The 20,849-nt window shown below is 47.9% G+C and overlaps 1 protein-coding gene across 1 annotated transcript; it reads right to left on the bottom strand.

Annotated features, from left to right (window-relative positions):
- Positions 1–15,566: 15,566 nt before the first annotated feature.
- LOC126516959 (regulator of G-protein signaling 2-like) lies at positions 15,567–20,614 on the bottom strand. Its single transcript, XM_050167038.3, has 5 exons — positions 20,541–20,614; positions 17,921–18,000; positions 17,380–17,495; positions 16,506–16,669; positions 15,567–16,028 (listed from the first exon to the last, which is right to left on the bottom strand). Exons 1-5 carry the CDS (start codon positions 20,598–20,600, stop codon positions 15,852–15,854), a joined length of 597 nt encoding a protein of 198 aa, XP_050022995.1. The 5' UTR covers positions 20,601–20,614; the 3' UTR covers positions 15,567–15,851.
- Positions 20,615–20,849: the final 235 nt, after the last annotated feature.

The raw sequence follows: 20,849 nt of genomic DNA, 5'->3' as shown, positions 1-20,849 counted from the left end.
CAGTTCAAGGGAAAGGTCTCGTCCGGCGACGCCGCCTCCTGTTCCATCTGTCTCCAGTGAGAGCACGAATGTCAACGAAAAAAGCGGCCATGCTATTCATACTTCATCAAGCGAGGTGTGGCCAGCACTGCCGAAAACATGCCACGCGCCAGAGCCACAGCACCACTCGCCACTTAAAGTCAAATGTCACTTCAATTGACCAAATGCGACACAAGGATTCACAAGTGATTGCTAAGCTCAAATCGCTCACGAAAGTCATGCGTCTACTACAGACAAACAAGGACACTCCGTCTGCTCGTAGCGCACTGCAAGTACTGGACGCGCTGACTCCAGTACTTGAAAGCAGCGCATAGCATCATGGCCCGCCCCTCGCTGCCCTTCCACAAGGAAGTCAAGAAAGCATCTCTATTGCAGTGGAATGCCCGTCGTCTCCAATCGTGAATTTCAGATTTTAGACACTTTGTCTTCGTTAACCGTTTTCCCATCCTCGTAATTTGCGAACCGAATGTGCAGAATGTTGTACGCATTTCTGGCTATGAGGCATTCATGTCCTCTACCTGTGGTGATATGAGCAAGGTAATTGTATATATTAGATGTGATCTGACATACGTGTTGCACCCAGTCCCGCCTCTAGACGACAACCAGTCCGTTTGTTTAATTGTGAAAAGGAATAAGCTTACGTCCACACTCGTCGCTGTTCACATTGCTCCTTCAAGTGGCTTCGACTCTAAACGACAGCACGACGTGCTATCAGCGACACCCAGCCCTACGATTCTCACCGGAGATTTTAATGCTCACCATCCGCTTTGGGGGAGTTTGAAGATGGACTCCAGGGGAAGGAGACTAGCATCTTTTGCCACACAGCACGACCTTTACTGTCTCAACGATAGTAGTCCGACATATTTACGTGGGCTTACATATAGCAGCTGCCTAGACTTGACCCTGGTTTCTCGGCGTCCTTAAAGAAACGTGCAATGGTTTCCAGACATCGAATCACATGGAAGCGACCATATTCTGACGTACTTGAGGGACTATCTAAATGCTCATCCACAACCCTCCGGCGTATTGACTGGCCGGCGTATCGCTCGTACATGGAAGAAGTTTGTCAGCAAGGGAACCATTCAAGTCTGGAACAGGAAATTCAAAAAGCCATGCAAGAGGCTACGCGTGGTTTTCAGCCTTTCCCGAAATATGAATAATTTGAAGCCGAACTGCAGCGACTATGAGCAATTCGCCGGTGGGCTGAAAGAAGATGCAGGAGAACTAAATCCATCTCAGAGAGGCACGGCGGATGCAAAAGAAGATTCAACTCCGCATTGATGCACTACACTCTCAAGGATGGAAACGTTTTTGTGAGTCATTGGATCCACGTCAGCGATTATCTCAGATATGGAGAACCGTGCGTGGACTTCGCGTATCATCGCAACAGCGTGTTCCTTTCAAATCCTTCGCTTGGCACCAAGGTCGCAGCGAAATCGACATTGTTGAAGAATTTTGCTCAAGACTTGCCATCTTGCAGCTCCAACGCGCACTTACACCATGTGCCACTCCTGTGCCACGGGATTCCCGCATGGATGTAATGTTTTCGGTGGAGGAACTTGAAGCGGCACTGGCGACTTGCAGGCGCTCTTCGTCACCTAGGCCGGACGGCTTTACCTATGGGGCACTCGCCAATCTTGGACAGAAAGCACGACTGCTATTGCTAAACCAATACAGCGAGTCTTGGCGCAACAGTTTGGTTCCACGTGAATAGAAATGCAGTCGCTTGGTTCTACTTCTCAAACCTGGTAAATCGTTAGATTTGTCATCGTACCGCCCTATCGCTCTGGTCAGTTGCATAGAGAAAATAATGGAAAGAATGATTTTGACGCGCCTGGAATGGTACCTGGAAAATTACAACGTGTATCTAGATGCTATGGCTGGCTTCCGGCGTGGGCGCTCATCGATAGATAATGCCATCGATTTTGTCACGTTAGTTCAACATCAAAAACGTCTGAAACGACTCACTGCGGCATTATTCCTTGACATAAATCGCGCCTAGGATAATACAGGATTATACCATTATAGAGGCTCTGATTGAAGCCGGAATCGGTGGCCTCACTTTTCAGTGGCTCTGCAGTTATTTGACTGACAGGTATTTCTTCGTGATGACCGAGGATGGCGCTACGACTCAACACCAAACGTTCCGTGGAGTACCGCAAGGCGGAGTGTTGAGCCCGACGCTATTAAACCTAGTTTTCTTTGGCCTAGTCAGATGCTTGCTTTCAATAGATGAAGCGCCAATAATGACGGCACACAGGAAGGAACACAGACAGGACGCAAGACAGGACAAGAACACAGACAGGAAGCGCCTTGTCCTGTCTGTGTTCCTTCCTGTGTGCCGACACTATTGGCGCTTCATCTATTGAAACTTATGCACCAATTAGCCCCACAACGTGTTTTACCTCAGGTGCTTGCCCAAGAGAGAGAGAGAAGAATACAGGAAGGCAGGGATGTTAACCAGTCAATAGTCTGGTTGGCTACCCTACACTGGGAGAAGGGAGAAGGGGAAGAGAAAGAAGGGAGAGAGAAGGTGTAGGTACGTGTACGGACAGCACTTCAGTTAAAGTCGCTCGAGCAAACCAGAAGTTCTGAGAAAACACAAAAGTGCCTTCACTGCCTTCTGAGCCGATGATCGGTCGGGGCGGGGCTCTAATATTGTCTGTTCACTCAGAGGACGATCGTCTAGTTTCCTCAATGTGTCGGACAAATACTGTCTTTGTGCTTGAAATTGAGGACAATGGCACAATATGTGGTCAATGTTCTCCTCGCATCCGCAAACATCACATGCAGGACTATCAGCCATTCCAATTAGTGCTGAGTAGGCATTCGTGAAGGCCACTCCAAGCCATAACCGACACAGAAGAGACGCTTCACGCCGGTGCACACCGGCTGGAGGTCTGAGTTGAAGTGATCGGTTTAGTCGGTGCAGTCTTGTGCGCCTTGTATGTACGGTATTCCACTCTGCTAAGGAGATATTGCCCAACACAGTTCAAGTATCAATATATGCCGACGACATCTGCATTTGGGCGTCTGCTGTAACACGACTGCAGGTACGAGCACGGCTACAAAAGGCAGCTACGTTAACATCACTGAACTTGCGAAAACAGAACTTAGAGCTGTCTTCAGAGAAATGCTGCCTTGTCACATTCACTCGGAAGGCAATGAAGCGTTACTCTGTTAGCGTCAATGGGCAAGCAGGTGCAAATGCATGGAAACACCGCTTTTTACGGGTAATTATCGACCGCGACCTATCATGGATCCCGCAAGTTTTATACCTAAAGAAGAGGTTAATGATAATAATACATATCAAATTTATCGGCGGAAAGTCATGGCGCACATCGGTGCGGTCAATGCTGCAGCTTTATAACGACTTGTTTCATTTCATTTCATTTATTGTATCCTCAGGCCGAAGCATTACAGAGGGGAGTGGCAAAAATAATTTCTGTGAAAAGATACACTTATACGTGGAGTTATATAATGTACCAATACAAATACAATACTCTAATTAACAAATCAAATCAATACAAATCACCAAACTACAAAACAATGTAAAATTACTAGATGATACAGGTAAGCACAAGCAAACAAGAGGAAAAAACGAGAAATAACATAAGGTAAAGAACTAATTAGTTACTGTTAAAGCATTCTTGAAACGTTGATGGTCTGTAATTTCTGCAGTAGTGGTAGGAAGAGGGTTCCACTCCTCACAAGTCCTGGGAAAAAATGAATACTGAAAAGTAGAAGTCCTGCAAAAAGGAACGGCTACTTTATGTCGGTGGTCAATGCGTGACGATACGTACTGGGGAGGAAAGATGAAATCCTCGTGTAGTGAACGATGGTGAAATATGCGGTGAAAAAGACGCAAGCGATGAATCTTACGGCGAGATGCTAGTGATGGTAGTTCAAGGCTCGATTTCATATTAGTCACACTTGCGGTTCGAGCATAATTAGCCATAACAAAACTTGCAGAGTTATTTTGAACCACTTCGAGTGAGTAGATTAGGTTGTCATGGAAAGGGTCCCAAACAGAGGCGGCGTATTCCACCTTCGAATGAACTAGTGTTTTATAAAGTAAAAGTTTAAGAGCCTGAGGAGCGCGTGAGAAATTGCGGCGAAGATATGCAAGTGTTTTGTTGGCGCTGGCGATAATGGATTCAATGTGATCATTCCAGGTTAGTTTTGAGGTTATAGGGACGCCAAGATATCTATATGACGATACTACTTTCCAAAGGAAAGTTATCAAGATGATATGAAAAATTTTCATTAGTAGATCTAGTTACACGCATGACTTTGCATTCTTTAGTGTTTAATTCCATGCACCAAGTCTTACACCAAGCGGACACAGAATCAAGATCAGACTGTAGAGTAGTAGTATCGTTAGGACTAGTTATTTCTCGATATATTACAGAGTCATCTGCAAACAAGTTGATATGGGAAGAGACGCAGGAAGGTAAGTCGTTAATGTAGATTAGAAAGAGGAGAGGGCCAAGCACCGATCCTTGTGCTACTCCTGAGGAAACAGGACTCGGAGGAGAGTCAGTGTTATAAACAGAGACAAACTGGGAACGATTTAGTAAAAAACATTCGAGCCATACAAGCAGTTTGGAATCCAAATTTAGTAACTGCAACTTTTATAAAAGGAGATTATGGCATACTTTATCGAAGGCTTTTGAAAAATCTAAAAATATACAGTCAGCTAAAGAAGAACGATCGCGGATGGCATGAAGACGGTGAGTGAAACATACGAGTTGAGTATCACACGAGAATGTCTTGCGGAAACCATTTTGTGAAGGCGAAAAAATGAATTCGATTCAAGAAAAGAAGCAAGATTTGAAAATAGAATATGCTCGAAAATTTTACATGGAATGCTAGTTAGAGAAATGGGGCGATAATTTAGTGGCGAGTGTTTATTGCCAGACTTGTGAAGCGGAACCACCCTCCCGATCTTGCTGTCAGTGGGGAGGGAACTGTTCTCTAGAGACTGTTGAAAAAATTTTTGTTAATATAATTGATGAGTAACAGACTGTATTTATAAGAAACCTAGGATTAATGGAATCGTACCCAGGCGAGGAGGATGCTTTTAAAATTTTTATAGCTTTGACCACGCCATTGTAGTCAATTATAATGGAAGATATTACTATAAATCCTAAAGGCTTAACATAAGGAAGCATTGGTTGTGTTGTTGTAGAGAAGTTGCTGACAAAGACTTCATTTAACACACGGGCACATTGCGCATCAAGTATAGCATTCCCTGCAGAATCAACAAGACTGATTGCGCTATCACTTTTAGGATGAAACACGCGCCAGAACTTTTTGGGATCGGATGTGAGCATTGACGGTAACGTGTCATTCAGAAAAGTATCTTTAGCATTCTTTATGGCTGCCATGTACACGGCGGAAGCTTGTTCGTAGGCTGCCCAGCGGCCGTCATCTGGGGACTGTAGTGCTGAGCTTTATGGGCGTTTTTTCTTATTGGACAAACGTTTTATGTGGCGGTTGTACCATGGTGCATCAGCATTTACAATTATCATACGAGTAGGTATGTATTTATTTGTTAATTCTTGAACCTTAAATAAAAATAAATCCCAGTTTGATTGTACCCTTCGCTCTTCAAAACAATCGAGAAAGCCGTCAAGAAAAGTGCAAAGTTCCTGGTTGATTACTTCGAAATTCGCATTTTTATAATCTTTTATAACTGTCTTTCTGTTTTTTGCATTTTGGACGTGAAAGGTTAATGCGAAATGATAGAATGGAGTGGTCACTTATACCGGGCAGGTGGGTGACGTTAGAAATGTATTCAGGGTGTGTTGCTAGTACAAGATCAAGAATGTTTGCTGTTGATTCAGCTATTCTAGTTGGTTTCGTTATCAATTGTGTTAAAGAAAATACAGCGCACATATCTAGAAAATCTCTTGCGGGTGAAGAAGGCGGATTTAGCGCAGGTGGCTCACAGTCCCACGAAACATTAGAGATGTTAAAATCCCCCATTAATAAAAGCGGTAACCTCGGGAATTGACACACCACAGAATTAATCACATCGTGCAGTTCGTTAACGAAAATGGAATTGTGAGAAGTGGGGCAGTAACAGACACCAGTAATTACTTTTTGCTTGGGAAATTCAGCGACAAGCCAAACGGTTTCCAACTCACTTGGAATGTGGACGCGGTACGATGGGAGTTCTTTTGAGATGGCGAGAGATACACCACCGCCTGTCCGCGACCCTCGATCACAGCGATATACAGAAAATTGATTAACTGATGAAAAAAGTTCATGATCCATTACCTCTGGCCGAAGCCAGGTTTCTGTTAATACGAGAATGCGTGCATTGCAAGTATCAATAGCAGAGTTTAAACGGTCACGCTTATTGGACAGACTTCGAACATTAGTAAAGAGTACAGATGTGTGCAACTGATCTTGCCCACAGCCCCTCGCACACCTCTAGCTTGGCGCACCTTTGGTTGCGTTGGCAACTAAAGTTGCCTCGGTTTCGCAAGATGCAGCCTCCCTGTGCTTGGTAACACCTGCAAAACAAACCTGCGTGTACTCCAGGGACTACAAGCTCAAGCCCTAAAGACGTGTCTCGGTTTTCCGAGGTGTGCATCTACAGCGGCAACGATTGTCATAGTCTTGGCAACCGACGCTCTCAGGGCGCATATTCGGCACGTTGCCCGACTACCTTTTCACCATCTTGCCGCTCTACCCCCAGAAAGGCCACACGCAACTTTCAGTCGTATAATTGTTGCCAATCGCACCTCATCGCCATCGAACTACATGCCTGCAGCAAGACCATCTTCACCTCTCTGGTGCCTGCACAGACCTGACCGCCTCACCATCCTAGGAATCATAAAGAAAGTTCACATGCCGTCGTTTACCCTGAAGCAGGCCACATTATAACTTTTACGTGAGGTGCACAGTGGCCACGTAGACGTTTACATCGATGGCTCAGTCACATCTGCAAGTTCAGCTGCTGCTGTGGTGACACCAACAAGATCCGTCAAAATACAGCTAAAAACTTTACATGCATCATCAACGACAGCTGCTGAGCTGGGAGCCCTGCGTGCGGCTCTTCACTTCATTCAGGAGGAACCACCCCATGCATGGTCAGTCTCCTGTGATTCCAAGGCAGCCCTACAGAGTCTACTCTCAGCACTGCGCCATGGATCACATGAGCAGCTCGTCGCAGAGATCAGAGAAGTCCACCATCGCATAGTTGACGAAGGACACGATATAATATATCAGTGGTTGCCTAGTCACTGTGGCATACATGGCAATGATCGAGCAGACGCAGCTGCCCGAATCTGCCCATGACGGCGTCAACTTCGTTGCCATTCCTCTTTTGAGAGCCGACGCAGCGAAAAAACTTTCCGCACTTGCGCGTGACCTGACATTAGCTCAGTGGAATTCATCCGAGTTCACAAGTGCACGCCTTCATAGCCTTGACCTTAATTTACAGCTCCGTATTCCGCCCAAGCTTCTACGACGTGACTGCACTCTGCTAGTCCGTCTATGGCTTGGAGTAGCATTTTCAAATGCGTACTCTTTTCTTATCGGAATGGCCAACAACCCACTTTGTGACTTCTGCGGGTGCAGTGAAACAATCGCGCACCTTCTTTGTCAGTGCTCTCGTTTCAACTTGCAAAGAGCAGTCCTCTCAGCCACCCTAGACAAACTGGACAAGCGCCCAATGACAGAAAACAAGATCCTTGGAAACTGGCCTACGCGAACATCAGCGCGATCCGCTGTGAAGGCGCTGCTGCGGTACTTAAAAGACATGGGACATTGTGACAGGTTGTGATTGTACACTGTGACTTAGGATTGTACGGTGACACTGCGTAACACTAGGAACGCCTTTGCGGGTTGCGTGACAGTGCCGACAGAAACAGTTCGTGCGTGTGTGTGTGTAGGTTTTTTAAAATTTATTTTAATTTTTTTATCCTACTCTCTCTCACCTGTCGCATCCCCTTGCTCCTCCCCCAGTACAGGGTAGCCAACCGGGCATAATCTCTGCTTAACCTCCCTGTCTTTCCTTTGCCTTTCTCTCTATCTGAACCCTATATGTTGTAGGCTACACCCATATTCAAGAGTTAAGGAGTAACCGGCGCCTTAAATTGTGCGTCAACATCTCCTGATATCATATCAATAAAAAAAAGGGGGTCCCGCCAACCTTGGTGAGCAGATGTTCCGTAGACGCGTCCCGTGGTGTTACTGTGAAGACCTCTTCTTAATTACACGGGATGATAATTTTAAAGTTTTCCGGAATATTTAAAAATTGCCTATAGCAGGTAGCGTAATTGTTTTCCCTGAGCTGGGTTATTTGAAGAGGCGGACATTATTAGCACGAGAAATCGAAACGCATATACAACTTATTAAATAAAATTCACTAATTAACTTCTTAATCTATTACTTTACTTCACATATTGCAATTTACGAATTGTAGCGGATGGGTTTGCAAGACGTATCCACTTCAATATGATTCTTCAGGATGTCACCAGTTTCGAGATATCATTTTCCAATGCGTCGGATGAAATGAATAGGTGTTCCAGTTACTTTTGTGCTACAGTGCATAAAAGAGCGTTTTGTTAAAAAAAATTCCCCGACGATTACGATACTCCCTAAGGCGAAATTTGAGCGCAGCTCTATACGTGTTTCCATTTCGCGACATATTGGCTGGCACGGACAATCTGTCTCGTGCGGCACTTTGCGAACGAGCGTAGTGAGGCGCGACTGCCTCGCTAATGGGGAGATCGCGAGAGGCCGCGCGCGGGTGTGCCGTTGACGCGATTCAGAGCAGCTGCTGCAGACAGACATGCAGCGCTTTGTTTCGACGCGTTCGCCGCGTGCTTTATCGATGGCGTCATCGGTGAACAGACGACGCGCGTCGCTCTGGCGCCATCTTGGAGCGATCGTCGCCGCAGGAAGCCCCATACACACTAGCGGCAAAACGCGCGCGTCGCGCTGCCGGCGTTAAAACGCAGCTGTGGAAGAGAGGCCGCACTAAATGGCCGCTCGGCCGTCACGGGACTGCATAAAAATGTCGCCTCCTCTCTGTAGGTGCGACATGTCGCGTGGTTTTTCATTCGTCTGCTGACAGGTCGGCGTTGTGTTTGCGTTCTTCGTCCTTGGTTCTTAACGCGAGGCATGTCTTATGAAGATGACGTCGTTGCCACTGATCATAATCATCTTGGTGTGGTCTCTTCTGTTGCGGCGTCGCCGCGTTCCAAAGTCAAGGAGATTGAGATACTTGGTGTCGTCTCCGCGTCCTTGTATTTAGGGTCCGTCTTGTCGTACAGAATCGGATATGGCGCACGGTCTCTGAAAACATCTCCGTGAGGGCGTCTCGGTTTAGACTCATGATTCTAAAGAACAATCTCAAACCATGACAATCGAAACAAGCGCGAATGAGACCAGACCAAGCAAACCAAACAAGCGCGACCTAGAGCTGACGGGAGCAGACGATAGTACGATACTATTGCGCTCCGGCTGAGGCCAGAAACATCTACGCATCGAGCAGTCGGGCTGGTCCGCACAACACCAGTTTCCCGCGCGCACGTCGCTGAAGGGACCACTCTCATTGGTCTCTGCAGTTCACGGCTCGCGTCTTTCATATCCCGCTCCGTGTTCGCTCTTTCATCCTTCGTTCTTCTGCTCGTTCGCTCTGTTACGACGACTCCGACGCTCGCCGCAGGAACGGGCGCCTAATGGCACGTTCACACTCAGGAATCCGGCGTGTACAGCGAATGGAATTCTCCTGCCACCGAAAATTTAGAGCTGCACTCTAAAGATTTGTCGAACAACAGCGCATTTTTACGGCGAGCTAGATGGCGCATATTACGAAGCTGGTGTCATCCCGGAAATTAATTTTAAATGAATACGCCTTGCAAACACACCAGTTCGAAATGATTCTCGTTTTCACGTGACCACAAAAGTGCGCCAGTTCAATGTCCCCAGCGTCCAACGGTGGCACAGAAAAGTGCCGGTTGCCATGCAGTCTGAGCATCGCGTTTCAATCGCTGAGCACTGTATACGTAGGCCATCTCTTGGTGCAGTCGATTCATTAGCGTATCAAAGCGGCGATCAATGTGTTGGTATGTTCTGAAACGCAAGATATGGGACAATACTGAATAGCAGAAATGACGTTCCCTGGCGTTCAAACCAGGTGACTTCACTATGTTTTGCCGCAGTCCAGATAAAGAAAAGCATGGTATTGCATAGTGAATATTTAATATGGGTCAACGTACCCAAGTTTTGTGCCGCAGTCGCCAATCTTTCTGCTGCCTCATTTCCTTGAATACCTACATGGTCAGGAATTCAATGCAAACAGACTTGATGGCGTACCAAAGATACAATTTGTAGTATCCTTTCTGATTTCCTATGGTAATAAACTGTCATCGTAATAGTGCGATGTTAGGCTTTGCGAGAGCCATCCTCGAGTCAGATTAGTTCACCAATCTACCGTTGCAAGCACTTCTTTTTATATAAATCTCGCCCCTTGCAGCAAACCAGAGTTCGGCTTAGTTCGGCAGTGGTAGAATGACGGCTGGTGAGACAATCGATACCTTTTCGTCACATGATCGAGGTCTTCATGTAAAGCTACGGAAGGTGGACTGCGAAACTGCTCAGTCGCAAAGATCGCTTTAATCACTTCACTTTTATTCCTGCCTTTTCCACCACAAGTTAATTCCTTTGCGCTTGAAATATTAAGCGACGGTGACGTTTCAAACAGTGCGCCGCTAAATTATCCGGTATCAGTGTCTGGCCTAATATCGGTGTGTTGCCGTAGGTTCTACGTAGCCAAAACTATGTCGATGATTATGTCCGGCGTTCTTATGGCACGTTGATATCTTGATGAACTGTGAAAGTTAGCTGCATTCGTATTTTTCGAAAAATTGGTGGACTTGAACGCATGATTAGTGTTGCCATTTTAGCGACATTGTACTCTGTTTGCTTACAAATTTCTCAATTTAGCGACCGACGACACCTTCTAGCAACGTCAGAACAATTGACGACATTTTTGGAGACTTCAGAGTTAGGAAAGCTGCGTTAATAGCCTTCTAGAATTCACTTCATTATTCAAAGTCTACATGTGAGCTGCCGAAATTAGCTTTAGACGTGTAGGTTTTATATAGGAGCATGATGAAGAAATGGTTGCCTTCACAGGATTCACAGTGTGCTCACACAATACAAGTTTTGTTTTCGTTTTACACTTTGCGAAACCGATTTCAGTGTGTCTTGAAAACTAGAAACTAGAGAATTTTCACGGATAATGTGAACTAGGTGTTCTTGCGTGCTAGGAAAATGAGTTTGCTTGTGGTATTTTGAATCGAGCTGCATTTGAAGTCCCGCAATCCGTTATGCAATAGCGATTTACAAGACCCTTACGAACTACTGGTAAATCACTGTTTGTTCCTAGCTCACACGGACCCTATGGAAACGTGAGACGCTCCGATAAATATATTACACCGTTCTAGCGTAAATTATATTGTTCCCAATCGTCTACATTACCTAAAATTTACTCAAATGTATTAGCAAGGACGTTAGTATTAGCGATCATTTTATCGACTTGGCAGCGGAAATTTAGCAACTTTTCCGTCTCACTGTAGCGACACGCTTCAAAGAAATTGTGGCAATTAACGCTGCCCATTATCACGCGAAGTTCTAGTTTTCTCCCCGGTTATATTACTCACACAAAAACTTACAGGCGATGACTATTTACGGAAAGCTTAGCCTGCTTGCGGGGCAATGGCTAGTCGACACGCGCGTTTTAAGAGATTCCTGCTTGTTGTCGCTACAATTGGAAATCACCATGTTTGTAATCAATGCAATGAAGGCGTGGTTAGGTGGTTTCTATCCGTGCCAAAACAGTGGTATGTGCCGTACAATAAGCAGTGTCCGTATCTGGCTGCAGCCGTTTTCAAATAAGCTATGACCGAGTACGAACGCCTGCGAGTTAGTCTAGACGGGCAGAAGTGAAATGCTCATTTTAAAAGGTATATCGCAGGCCGTCGTACTGGCCTTCATGGAAATAAGCAAAGATCAATTAGTTAAGCTGTAACCGCAGCCAATTATAACAAACACATAAGCTTTAGAGTTAATCCCACGACAGTTGGGCCACTTGACGTACGAAGCCATAGAAAGCCGCAAAGCTACACGCCAAGGCAAGGCGGGAAGGATTTGATATACACGAACAAAATACCTAAGGAGGAGGAGGAGGAGAAACATTTATTAAAAAAAAAAGAAAGGACAAGCAGATGTCTTTCTGCTTGTGCGGGAGGCGCCCTTAGTCCAGGGCTCCTGCGGCTCTTGCTGTCTCCCGGGCCCGCCGCACCAGTTGCTGCTGGTTACGAGGGTCCGAACTAGTCAGCACGGCCTCCCACTGCTCGGGTGTGGGTTGGGTACTTGCGGGGCCGCCTTCACGTTGGGGCACGCCCATGTGGTGTGATATAGGGAGGCGTAATCATTACAAAGGGGACATTTGTATGAATATAGTGTAGGGTGGATTGCGTGTAGTCTGCTTAAATGTGGGTATGTATTGGTTTGTAGTTGTCTCCATGTTACGGCGTCTTCACGTGAGAGGGTCTTGTGTGGAGGTGGGTATTGTCGTCTGTTCAATCTGTGGTGTTGTAGTATGGCGTTGTATTGTAAAGGTACGGGCTCCATGGATGCGTCCGTATCCCTCTCTTGTGGCGCCCGGGAGGCATGAGCTCGGGCTACAGCGTGCGCACGCTGATTTCCACGGAGGGACTCGTGTCCTGGAGTCCACACTATTTCAAAGTCCGGGAATGCGGAGGCCTGTTTGAGGAGTCGGTGGGCGATTGCAGATATTCGACCTCTCGCGTAGCTACGGCAAGCTGCCTGCGAGTCGGTAATAATTGTGATGTACTCGTTGGTCAGACTAGAGATGATGGCCAAGGCGATGGCTGTCTCCTCCGCTACGAGGGCGCTGGCAGTGCGGACAGTCATCGAGACCACCTCTTGTAGGTTATAGTCGACAACGCTGGCCGTCATGGCTGCTTTTTGGGGGTACTGCGCGGCATCTGTGTATAGTGTGGTGGGGAGACTGCCATATCTTGTCTGTAGAGCTTTTGCGCGAGCTTGGCGACGATCGGCATGATGTTCCGGGTGCATGCTTCTGGGGATAGGGGCTACCTTGATGTGCTCTCGGAAGTTGGGGGCCAGATGGATTGCTTGTTCGTGGCCTTTGCTGTGTGTGGGGTAGCCTAGGCGCGCTAGGACTGTTCTTCCTGTTGGTGTGAGGGCTAGTCGTTCTCGTTGGCTTGTGAGGTGGGCGTCTATAATTTCTCTTATAGTATTATGGACTCCTAGGGCTTCAAGCTTGAGTGTCGCTGTTCCCGGGGGTAGGCCGAGCGCTTGCTTGTAGGCTTTCCGAAGAAGTACGTCTAATTGATCTATCTCCTTGGCAATTAGGGGCAAGTACGGGGCAGCGTAGGCAATGCGGCTGATTATCAGGGCCTGGACGAGCTGTATTATGTCGTCTTCTTTCAGTCCGTATTGTTTGGTGGTGATACGGCTGACCATTCGCATGATCTGGAAGGTGGTCTGCTTGAGACGTTGGATGGTGTATGCGCCTCCGCCGTCCTGTTGTATGTGGAGTCCGAGAATGCGGACGCGGTTTACTGTGGGTATTTCTTTGTCGTCGAGGGTGAGTGTGATGTTTGGTAGTTCATTGAGTTTTCTTCGGGATTTCTGTCGAACGACTAATAGTTCTGACTTCTCGGGGGAGCACCGGAGACCACTTGTTTTTGCATATTGCTGGACGACGTCGGTCGCTTGTTGAAGGGCGTCTTGTTTCTCTCCTTTGGAACCAGCGGTGGTCCAGATAGTGATGTCATCGGCGTATATTGCATGCCCGATTCCTGGTATTGCGTTGAGTTTGTCAGGTAATTTCATCATAGCAATATTGAAAAGGGTGGGTGATAGAACAGCACCTTGTGGGGTTCCTGTGTTGCGGGTAGGTAACGTCGGGGTTCTGAGTGAGCCAATGCCTATTGTGGCCGTGCGGTTGCTTAGAAAGGCGCGTATATAATTGTAAGTATTACGACCACAGTTCGTGAGGCTTAGGTTTGTAAGGATGGTATGGCGAGCCACATTGTCGAAAGCGCCTTTGAGATCGAGTGCTAAAATCGCTCCGGTGTTGTGCGGTGAGATGTGTTCAAGGACTTGTTCCTTCAGCTGAAGAAGGATGTCGTGGGTAGAAAGGTGGGGCCGGAATCCGAACATTGTTTCGGGAAAGAGGTCGCTGGATTCTAGGTAAGGTTGAAGCCGGTTCAGAATGACATGTTCCAGAAGCTTGCCTAGGCATGTCAGTGAAATTGGTCTCATATTTTCTAAGCTGGAGAGTTTGCCTGGCTTCGGAATGAGTATGATGTCCGCGTGCTTCCAGTCTGCTGGTAGTGTACCCGCTTCCCAGTGATGATTAAAGAGGTCAGTAAGAGATTGAATGGTGCCATCATCCAGATTGCGCAGGAGCTTGTTATTTATTTTGTCCTTGCCTGGGGTGGTGTTTCGTGTGAGTGCATGGAGTGCTTGTTGCACCTCAGTGATAGTGATCGGCTTGTCGAGGTCGTAATTGTCGCTCCCGCTGTAGGTTGGAGGTTGTCCTTGTGCGGGTTCGAAATCGCCTATGTACCGCGCCCGCAACTCCTCCAGGATTTCGTCATCAGAACCCGGATGGTTGTGGAGGATACGTTGGATTGTTTGCTGGCTAATTGCCTTGCTTTGTGTGGGGTCAAGAAGATGGCGTAGCAGCGATATGTTTTGGCCGCGCTAAGATTACCCTGCAACTTGTTGCATAGTTGTCGCCAGTTGTGACGGGTGAGCTCCCCAAAATAAAATTCCGCGGTTGCCGTGAGTTTCGCTATACGTAGTTTCAATATACGATTATGTTTTTGGCGCTTCCATCTCCTAAGAAGGCCTCGACGTGCTTCCCAGAGGTGAAGAAGGTGTGGGTCTACGGCCGGTATGTCTGTGGTGAGTGTGATCTGTTTTGAATGTCTGGCTACGTCTTGATGGAGCTCTCGTACCCACTGCTCGAGATCCGTAATACCCGTTGAGGAGTCATCCGCTCGCTCTTTGCGAAAAGCTGTCCAATCTGTGAGTGTTGTCTTTTTTATCGGGTGGTGTGCATGCGTAACGTTCAATGTGGTGGCAAGTATGCAGTGGTCACTGCCCAGAGTTTCCTCCGTGTTGTGCCAGGCAGCTTGCTGTATCCCTTTAGTTCTATACGAAACAGACAGCGCTATGCTAGCGCTAGAGTGGACTATAGTTGGGGAACATTAGCAGCTTTCATTTTTTCCATCTTCGTTTATTCAGTGATCGTTTTATTGAAAATATGCAACGAAGATGGCAGATGTGATGCGGGTAGACAGGAGTGAGCAGCCGAGGTGAGGAGAAGGGACGGAATGGCAGACGCTTCGGCTTTCGCGCGCATGGCGACGCGCCTCTGCCAAGGAAGGGGCGCGCACACCGTAAACGCATCCGGCAGTGAGCAGAGACAGACAAACGAGTGGGCTCTATAACCTCGGTTGGCATTTATTTCCCAAGGCTTCCGCTGCTGCTGCGTGTCTCTCTATGAGTACCGACGACGGGGTCGGGGGAAACCAGAGAGCCAGTGAGGAACGAGCGAGAGTCCCTCCCGCTCTTTGTGCTTGCACAGCGCGCGTGTAATAACGGGGACGAGAAGAAGGCACCAGTGGATAGCGATGTCGAATGGTGGTTGTGGGTGTGGTGACCGAACGAAAGAGAGAAGAAACAGAGAGGGGGCTTCGGGCGGTGTGCGTACTCGGCGCGTGCTAGGGTGCGGGCGGTCGGCACAGATCCTGGTACAGGTCGCACTGGAGGAAGCGCAGGTAGGCGTCTCTCTCCAGCAAGCCCTGGACGCGGCGTTGAGCCAGATCTAGGCAGGTCCGGTCGGGCCTCTTGGCCAGGCTGGCCGTCACCTCGGCTCGTGTGAGGGCGTCGAGGTTCACCTGCGAGCAACGTGGACGGAAGAGGCGTGAGGCTTTGGGCAGACAGCGCTGCTACGATCACGAGGAATGATCTCTTTCGTGCACAACTGTAGCAGAGCGCATTGCACTCTTGTGGTGCCAGATGGCAGTATTTACGAGTTTTTATGCACTTTTATTACTAAATAGAATGTGATATTATGCGAATTGGCAGAGAAAGAATGAGGAAGTAGAAGAAAAAAAAAACTGGAGTAGTCACCATCGAACGGTTTTTCTCTGGCCGAAAAACGTAACTGCAATGAAGCACTCGCATGTCCTAAACAGTTTGCTTGCGTGATACTAAAGAAAACAGCGTATGCACGAGCCTTCTTTTCTCTACGATTACTGCAAGACCTTTGTATAGCGCAATCTCTAAAACTAGACTGACGCTCTTTTCTGTCCGTAACAATGAGTTTTCTGTTGTGCGATGCAGCAACCGTGCTGGTGAGAGTGTGCGCTCACCTCTTTTGGCGAGTGTGGGGCGATGAACTCGTCGAAGATTCTCTGTGCTTTGCCCGAAAGTTTGTTGGGCCGGCAGGTCTTGAGTTCTTCACAGGCCAGCCAGAACTCAATGTTCTCCTCACTGTACTCCCTCGCAAGGAACACGTGGAAGAGGGCTAGGCCATCTGCGAAGACGCAAAATAGCACGCGTTCAACAAACCAACTCCACCCAAGCCCGTTTCGACTCTGCAGTGAATCTCGGAAACAGTGCTACAGGGCTGCTTCAGCAATGTATGTGTAGAACGAACTGCGCGGTATGCGATGATAATCTATGGTCGCACTTGCCCTCGAACTCTCCGTCCACGTCCAGTCTAGTGCTAAGCACGAACCTATACCGCCACGAAAATTTCATCCGGCTGATGATTTCAAAGAAGGCGTCCTGACGCAGAAGGCAAAAAGAAGCGAAACCCACGACAATTTCGACGTCGCTGCTTAAGCGCGGTGTCAAAGTGTTGAGCAGCACCAATCTTACGCGTTAAGCCAGCGCAAGGTGTTGCTGTCGCGTAGAGACTGAAGATTTGCATTTTTTGACTGGCCGAAACAGACATTGCCGCAATGTTTACTATCAAAGTTTTCTTACGCCTCTACTGACCTTTCTGCAAGATAAGCTGTTTCGAGTTGAAATTAGCAAATTAGGGGCGTATGCGACTGACGACTTTGTTTTTGCATCGGTACAACAGCTAATCTCGGCCGCAGTACATTCATAAACACGAAACCTTAAGCATCAAAGTTACTAGCCGGGTTACGTCGTTCATTACTTGAATAAAGCTTATAAGTAAGCAAACATAAGTAAACGAAACAAGAAAATATTTGCGGTCAAAAAGCTGTCACTTACATTTGGAGGCAGTAAGGTGTCGGAATGATCTGGCCCATTCCTTGGCTTCCTCTGGGGTCGGCCGCACAGATGGGGCCGGGCGTCTTCGAAGAAGGTTTGCCGGAAGCAGCTCAATTCTGCAAAGGGCAACAAAAGGAAATAACATGGCGCTCTATGAGTGCTGCAAAGCACATTGTGTTTCAGTATTTCGAGCGCTGCTTTATTATTACTACTCTTTTAATTGACAATGACGCCAAATGACGTAAACATTGCAGGCGGCCGGTAGTAGCGAAGCTTGAAGTCAGTAGGCTGAGGAGTCCTACTTGCTTGCTAGCTTCACTAGCAACCACATCAACATTAAATGTAAATGGGCATAAGCATAGCAGCGGCGTTGGTTGCAATGAATGTAAAGCACTATTCCATTGTTGCGCACTGTTTACAGCTCGCGAAAAAACAACGCATAAAGACGAGGTGCGGCTATAGCACAGCTGTTGACTGCATGCTGCGTAGTATATTAAGTGCCCACATCTCAAAGCGCTCCAGACCTAATAAAAATACTTACAGGCAGTTTTTGTGCAGCTTCTCCAACTTCTCCTGCTGGGGTTCACTGGTTATGCAGCTGGAGGACATCTTTTTGGAACTCTGCAGCGAAGGAAAACAAGAGAGAGACAGAGCGTACGTTAGACCAGACCACAGGCTAAAGAAATGCCAGTGCAATGGCCGAGTTCGCTCCCGCAATCCCGCTACAGGTTGAACACTTACAATATACAGGATAGAATTTATTGACAGGAAGGATAGGGAGGTCGACCTGAGCTAGTGCGCTCTAGTCTGCTACTTACAGTTTCGCAAATTCCTACAGTGGTCGGACTGTCGAGCGCGGGTTTACATTGGATCCCACGACTCGAGCGAGGCCTAACCGCAGGCTTCCATAGCGTATGGCGTATTGCGCTACGTCGCAGCGAATAGATGACACAACTCGAATGTAATCGGTAACGATTTCTAAACATTTAGGCTAACGACAAATAGGTAGAGTGCTCGAAGGACTCGTCTGGAATCAGTTTGCTCATCAACTCCGTCGTAGCGCACTTCCTTCTGCAAGGCCTCGACTCGCTACACTGCAAGAGAAACGGCGGTGCCATTTTGAAAACAGACGACGCACTGCGCGCTTCATGCCATCTGCAGGATGCTTGAGCAATCACGTCTTACAAACGCTTGCGCCGCCTAGCGTTGAGCGTAGCAAGTACGTCATCCCTTGCGGAAAAGGCAGCCCCCGCTCTTTCCTAAGGTGAGTTCCCATCCGGTTGCGAAGCCGCGGAAAATGAAACTCGCTTCCGGAAGACGAGGGGAGCACCCGCGTCCGGCGAACGGAAGCCGCGCGAACGCTCAGAAACCCGCAACAGCACCGCTCAGTGTCAAGGCGCGGTTACCGAAGCGTTACTAAAGCGAAACTCGACCGGATGCAATTTAGCGTCGAAATCAGTCCCGTTGTTTACATTACGGCCTCCTAACTCTGCCTCGTTACTAGCTTGCGCTAATCTCCACGCGCGAGAAAGACAAGAAGAGATGAGTTAGAGAGTTGCTGCAAGAAATGGACCTCAGGAGCAAGGAGCCCGTGTTGTGTCATGCTTCTACCATGGGAAACAGCATCAAGAAAGATTTCGACTTTTTCAAATAAAATTGTTGCGAAATTTGGTCGCTGCACGTGTTATAGAGTTCTTTCGCTAATTGGAATTTTACGCTGGCATCAGAAGCCAAGTTGCAATGTATACGCGTTGTGTCACCTAGAATGGGTGCGGGTGAGAACTCACTAATGATTAGAAAAAAAAAAGAAGAGGACGTGACACCAATTGCCAACCTCTTCCTTATTTTCTTTTCTTTTTTAAATTTGTTTTAATATTTGTCATAAAGCAGCAAATCTCCCCTCGGACAAAGGCACAACTTTTGTTTTTCCGGCTCGTTTCTACCATTAAACCTTCTCTTCCTTGTAGCTTGCAAACAAACAAAAAAGAAACACAGAAAGAACTTTGCCGACGCGATGAACAGAAATGGTCGCACCCAACCAAGGCAAGCAGTCCTAACAACCCTTACGAGCCATCGACAGATGCACACTTGCCGAACATGTCATTGAGAGCATGAATCTTAGAAAACAATTTGGCAACGGAAGTAGTGTCTGCGGCTACCAAGCTCTTGCGCATATTGGAAGTGCAGCAACGTTGTTGATTACATTAGAAGTCCGCATGCGATATTTAGTCCGTGGACTTGGCTCACTCTTTAGGAAGCTTAACTAGCGCCACGTCAACAAACGACGCATATCGGAAACAGATCTCTGAAGTAGCACGAAGGTGGACTTTTGCTAAAGTAATGCCAATGCTACGAAGCGCTTCCATCGCGTTGAGTCAAACCTGCTAGTTTCGACGCTTCGCAGTGCCTGAGCTCCCCACGCCTGGGGCCGTTATTTCGCAAGGCCACCGCCGATCGAGCGCCGGGTCAAGGTGAAACCGAAACTGAAGAAAGCCTTGCGAGCGGCGAGGCTACGAGCGTTGTTTCCCACGCGCCCTGCGCTCGGGACCTCACAACCACCAAGACACAGCAAGCCCGGTGAAGCGTTAAATAAAACGGAGAAGGCGTTTTTATCCAGCGCAAGTAGCGAACGCCTCTCCGATGCACAGAGAAGTCAGCTGCATACATAACGCGGCGGCCGCGCGAAAATTATCGTTTCAGCTTTGCAGCAAGAATTTTACCCCCGCAAAAAGACACAGGCATGCAACGTTCTAAGCGTTCCGCATCGCACCGCGACAGTGGCTATAAGAGTGTGGCTGTAAGAGTGTGGCTATAAGTAGATTATTCAAAAGTGACCGGTAGCAATTTCCCCGAGTTCGCGCATATCCTGCATCCTCCTCCCTATAAACGAATTCCTCGACGAGTACATCCCGCTTACTGTTAAAGGTGCCCTGCGTACTAACAAATGACTCCAGTGCGTGCAACTGCTTCAAGTTGAGCGCTTAGAGCAGCTGCCACACAAAAGAGCATTTCGATTATGTTCGTGAACGATGCAACTTGGAACAATTTACGGCGGGTACTGTGGTCCCTGAAAAGTCTGTCGGTACATAGCGTCCCTACGTCCCCGCATCTGACAACACAGCGCGCGCCGCGTGGAGCCAGCCGGGCCGACGACCGCTCACCTGTCGCTGGGAAGGCACGGCCGAGTCCGAAGCCGAAGTTACCTCAGGCATGTCTCGCATCAGCTGAGTGGTCGGAGCCCGAGGACGTGCCCCTATAAAGCGCCCCGTCTGCGTCACTGATCGATAATCTCCGGTCCGCGTGACGTCAGCGCTGCTCGGCCAACCAGGAAGCGGCCAGCGGGCAGCCGGTAACCTTCTCCCAACGCTCTCTCCATAGTGCTCAAAACTACCTCAGTAGGGACAACTCTAGACTGTAAGCGCCCGTCTTCAGGAGTAAACCACGCTGAGAACAGCACAACTGAAGGCGCA

Source organism: Dermacentor andersoni, chromosome 1 (genome assembly GCF_023375885.2).
Source record: "Dermacentor andersoni chromosome 1, qqDerAnde1_hic_scaffold, whole genome shotgun sequence".
Taxonomy (NCBI): Eukaryota; Metazoa; Arthropoda; class Arachnida; order Ixodida; family Ixodidae; genus Dermacentor; species Dermacentor andersoni.
This window is presented reverse-complemented; position numbering and strand designations above follow the sequence as displayed.